Below are 3,651 nucleotides of genomic sequence, written 5' to 3' on the forward strand. Positions count from 1 at the left end.
CTCCTTGCAGAGCAAAGGGCAGATTTGCTTACAGCCTTGAAAAACAGACATTATGTCTCTTAGGAAGCAAAGAATAGGCGAATAGGTTTACTTTATTGTTCAGTATAATAATGTCTCCCTTCAAAGCAAAGGACAGATATGTTTACTGCCCATTATAAAAGAGTCAGGTTCCCTAAGTTCAGGATTTCTCTCCTGTAATACAATCCACTGTGTGTGCACATGTCACATGGCTTCCATATTGCCTCCTGGGAGTTAGAGCTCAGGGAACTGGTGCAAATACTGACACTGATATTAAATTGTAAGGCCCTTTGTCTCTGACCCAGGATCCGTTAACTAAGAAGGCTAACTTGTTAGCTTGCAAGTAGGGTAAATCACAGACCCTTCACTGTTCTTGGCAGTAATCACTATTCTGACTTCTGCCATCATAGATTAGTTTTACCTTTTCTTAAACTTCATATATAATTGGAATTATATGCCATCTACTCTTCTGTGTCGAGCTTCTTATATCCAGCATATTTGTGAGATTCATTCATATTATTGCATGTAGGCATAGTTCTTATAGTATTCCATTGTGTGAATATTAAAAAACTTTATTTTTTTCCTATTGATGTACATTGGGCCAGCTCCCAGTGTCAGCTATTAAAATTGTGCTGTTATAAACAATTCTGTGCATGTCTTTGGGTGAATATATGTATGCATTCCTGTTGGGTATTTCTAGAGCTGGCTCAGAGAGTGTGCACAGATACTGCCCAATGATTTACTGAAGTATTTGTACCAAGCTATTTCTCCCACGTTTCAACCCTTGTTTTCCATCTTTTGTTTTGTTTGTTTTTTCAGAGTAACATGCTTTTATTTTACCATCATGCATGTAAGGAAAGAGAAATATGCCAATGGTGCACTTCCAGTTTTACAGAGCAATCTCACAGGTATTTATACTGTCTAGAAAACAGACACATCAATTACTAAGTTGTTACTAGGGCAAGGAAGAAAATCAACCAGAGCCACAAAGTCATTTTTCCATGAAGACAACAATTTCCAAAATCTTCAGAGTCTGACAAAACCAAGTTATTCAAATTAAAAATTTAAGGATAAAGTTTTAACAGAAACAAGAACAGGCTGAAAACTGTTATGAATACTCAAATAAGTCTCTATCAATGTACAAAAAAGGAAGACTGATATTCTTCCAAAAGTTCCCAATTGAAACAAAACTAGTACAGCTCAATCTTCTCAATAAATGAAAACAAAGTAAAAGGATTTTACTAAATACTAGTGAAATTAAAGGCACAATAGTAATCTTCCACATAAATAAGACCACATGAAAATAAGAGAAAACACCCAAAGTTGTACTGTTTGTGTTCTTCAAAGAACCCTTGTCTAGGAAACAAACAAGTATTTAACACTCCAACCACCTTCAATCCTCCTATCCCAATCCTGAGAAAAGTATTTCTTCTCCCATCACCACTAAGAGTAGGTACTCCTTCCTTCAAGTTCTCAGTTAACCTAGTTTTAATTTTAGGCTTAATTTCCCCGTAGCTTATTTTTGCCTTGTTATGGCCTTTTGTACTATTTTCCCTGCTTAGGGCATCCACCACAATCTCTTTAGTTCTTCCATCCACTCTGAAATAGAAATTACTTTTCATTCCATCTAGATATGTATCCCTTTATACCCGCTAGGCATTGTGAGAGATGTGAAATAGAACAGAAAGTGTACACCCACCCTGGCACTTATGGCACTTAATCATGTTCAGGATGAGGAAGGCAAATAAAGGTACCTAGATTTTGTATGCATTCACTGGTTGCATGTGAGAAAGCCCGGGACTTGGCAAGGACACCATCATACCTCATACCCTTGCATAAGGACAGTTTTAACTGGTCACCTCAACCACCTGCCTGACAGTTAATAGGGTTTTGGAGGTGAGGGTGGAGGTGGTAAAGAATTGAGAAGTCATTTAGGGGAGGAATAGAAGAGTCTTTTGTGTGCCAGCAGGAAACCAGTTCTGGAGATCCTTGTTTACCAGAAACCAGAAAGTGGAGCTGACAAAGGTCTGGCTTATGTTCATACAACAGGCAGCAGCCCAAGGGAATAGACAAAGCACCAGGTGACCAGAGGAGCAAGAAGAACAAGAGAGTCACATAAATCACATATACCAAGTGGCTCACTGCTGCTGTCCCTTGACTTCATGAATGCTCAGCAACTGTCCATAGGCCATGTGCCTGTACTGCCCCATGCAGAGCAGAGTGAGTAGACCAGGTTCCCAGACACGGCTAGAAATCCAGATGGTGGTAGCCAGACCAGAGGCCCTAGAAACAAATAGGGTCCAAACAGTGCAGATAAAGACAGTGCAGTCTACAGTATCATTTGCTTGACTTAGAAGGGTGTGAACCATGGCCAAGCATAATGTGACGTTAATGCAGGATAGCATAAAGACCATATGGAAGTGGAGCAACTTGGCCACGCAGGCCTCAATCTTGAGGTTGTGAGAACACAAAGTTTAGAGGAAGGAGGGTACATACAGAAAGGTTAGCAGAAAAAAAGGAAAAGGCGTATCCACTGCTGTTGCCCAAACACAGGTTCGGAAGGTGGTGGTAGGGAACCTTGTGCGGGAGTAATCCCAAGGGCAAAATCTAACCAGACTGGCACCCAAACGGCCTGGGGATCTCCACAGGCTCCCTTATCTGGCGACGTCTAGCTCTATGTGCCCCTTCACTTAACAGGTAGTATTGCAGTGGATTTGGCCAGAGGTCCTCTTTGATAATCTCAGCAATCCTGTCGGACTCTGGAAGGCTGTGGTCTGAAAACCAGGTGAAGAAGCTGCAGATCACATCTTGGTTCCTACGAATGAAGGACTGGGGTTCATGGCCCTGGCACCATACGATTGGAGTGGAAAGAGACACCACCTGGCCAGAGGACGTGACCTCATACTCCTTGACAATCAGTCTGTTTCTGAAGTAGGGGTTTCTTCGAAAGAAAAACTTGAACTTGCAGCCAGTCCTGGGGTATCTGAACTCCTTCACCTCCAAATTGGTTATGTACCTTAACATCTCTGCATCTTGACCACTGATCATGGCGGACAACTGTGGGTGGTTCCGAATCGAGAAGAACCAGAAGCCGGGAATATTCTGAATGATGTAGTTCCTCCGGTCCAAGTAGTGCTGCCGCATCCGCCCAAACCTACGCTCCAACTGGAATAAGGCCCTGTCAGCCTGAGCATTCACAATGTCCAGTTCCCGCTGGATGGCCTCTAGCGGGTTCATGAGGAGAGGCACGTTCAGGGGACGGGGGCGGGGCCCGGGCCTGGCCTCCTCCTCCGCCTCATCTATCACTCTGTTTTCCACCACCACTTCCATTGCTTCACCTGCTGGCTTCTCCACCACCACCTCAGCCCTCTCCTCCTCAGCCACCGCTACTGAGAAGATGGCGGCGCACTTTCCAGTCTCCGCATCCTTGGCCTTCGCCCCAGCCATCACCTCAGACCCAGACTTCCGGGTGCCACAGGTTTCTAGGGCCTTCTCCCCACCTGGGCAGTGTGTCTCTCCACCTTGAAAGCCATTTTTGAGGCTGCCGTCCGTTGCGACGGACGTAGAGGCTGCTCCCAGGCCCTCCGTGGGTGGCGGAGCCACTTCCTGCCCCACTTCGGTCGCTATGGGACC

At 44.5% G+C, this 3,651-nt stretch overlaps 1 protein-coding gene across 1 annotated transcript in view; it reads right to left on the reverse strand.

Annotated features, from left to right (window-relative positions):
• Positions 1-1,733: 1,733 nt before the first annotated feature.
• Positions 1,734-3,651, reverse strand: part of TSPYL6 (TSPY-like 6) — a 4,840-nt gene continuing 2,922 nt past the window's right edge. The window contains exon 2 of the mRNA XM_008587406.1: positions 1,734-3,641. Coding sequence (XP_008585628.1) covers positions 2,626-3,641 — 1,016 coding nt within the window. The 3' untranslated portion in view covers positions 1,734-2,625. The remainder of the gene's footprint in view (positions 3,642-3,651) is intronic.

This window comes from Galeopterus variegatus, unplaced genomic scaffold, assembly GCF_000696425.1.
Source record: "Galeopterus variegatus unplaced genomic scaffold, G_variegatus-3.0.2 Scaffold4372, whole genome shotgun sequence".
NCBI classification, from domain to species: domain Eukaryota; kingdom Metazoa; phylum Chordata; class Mammalia; order Dermoptera; family Cynocephalidae; genus Galeopterus; species Galeopterus variegatus.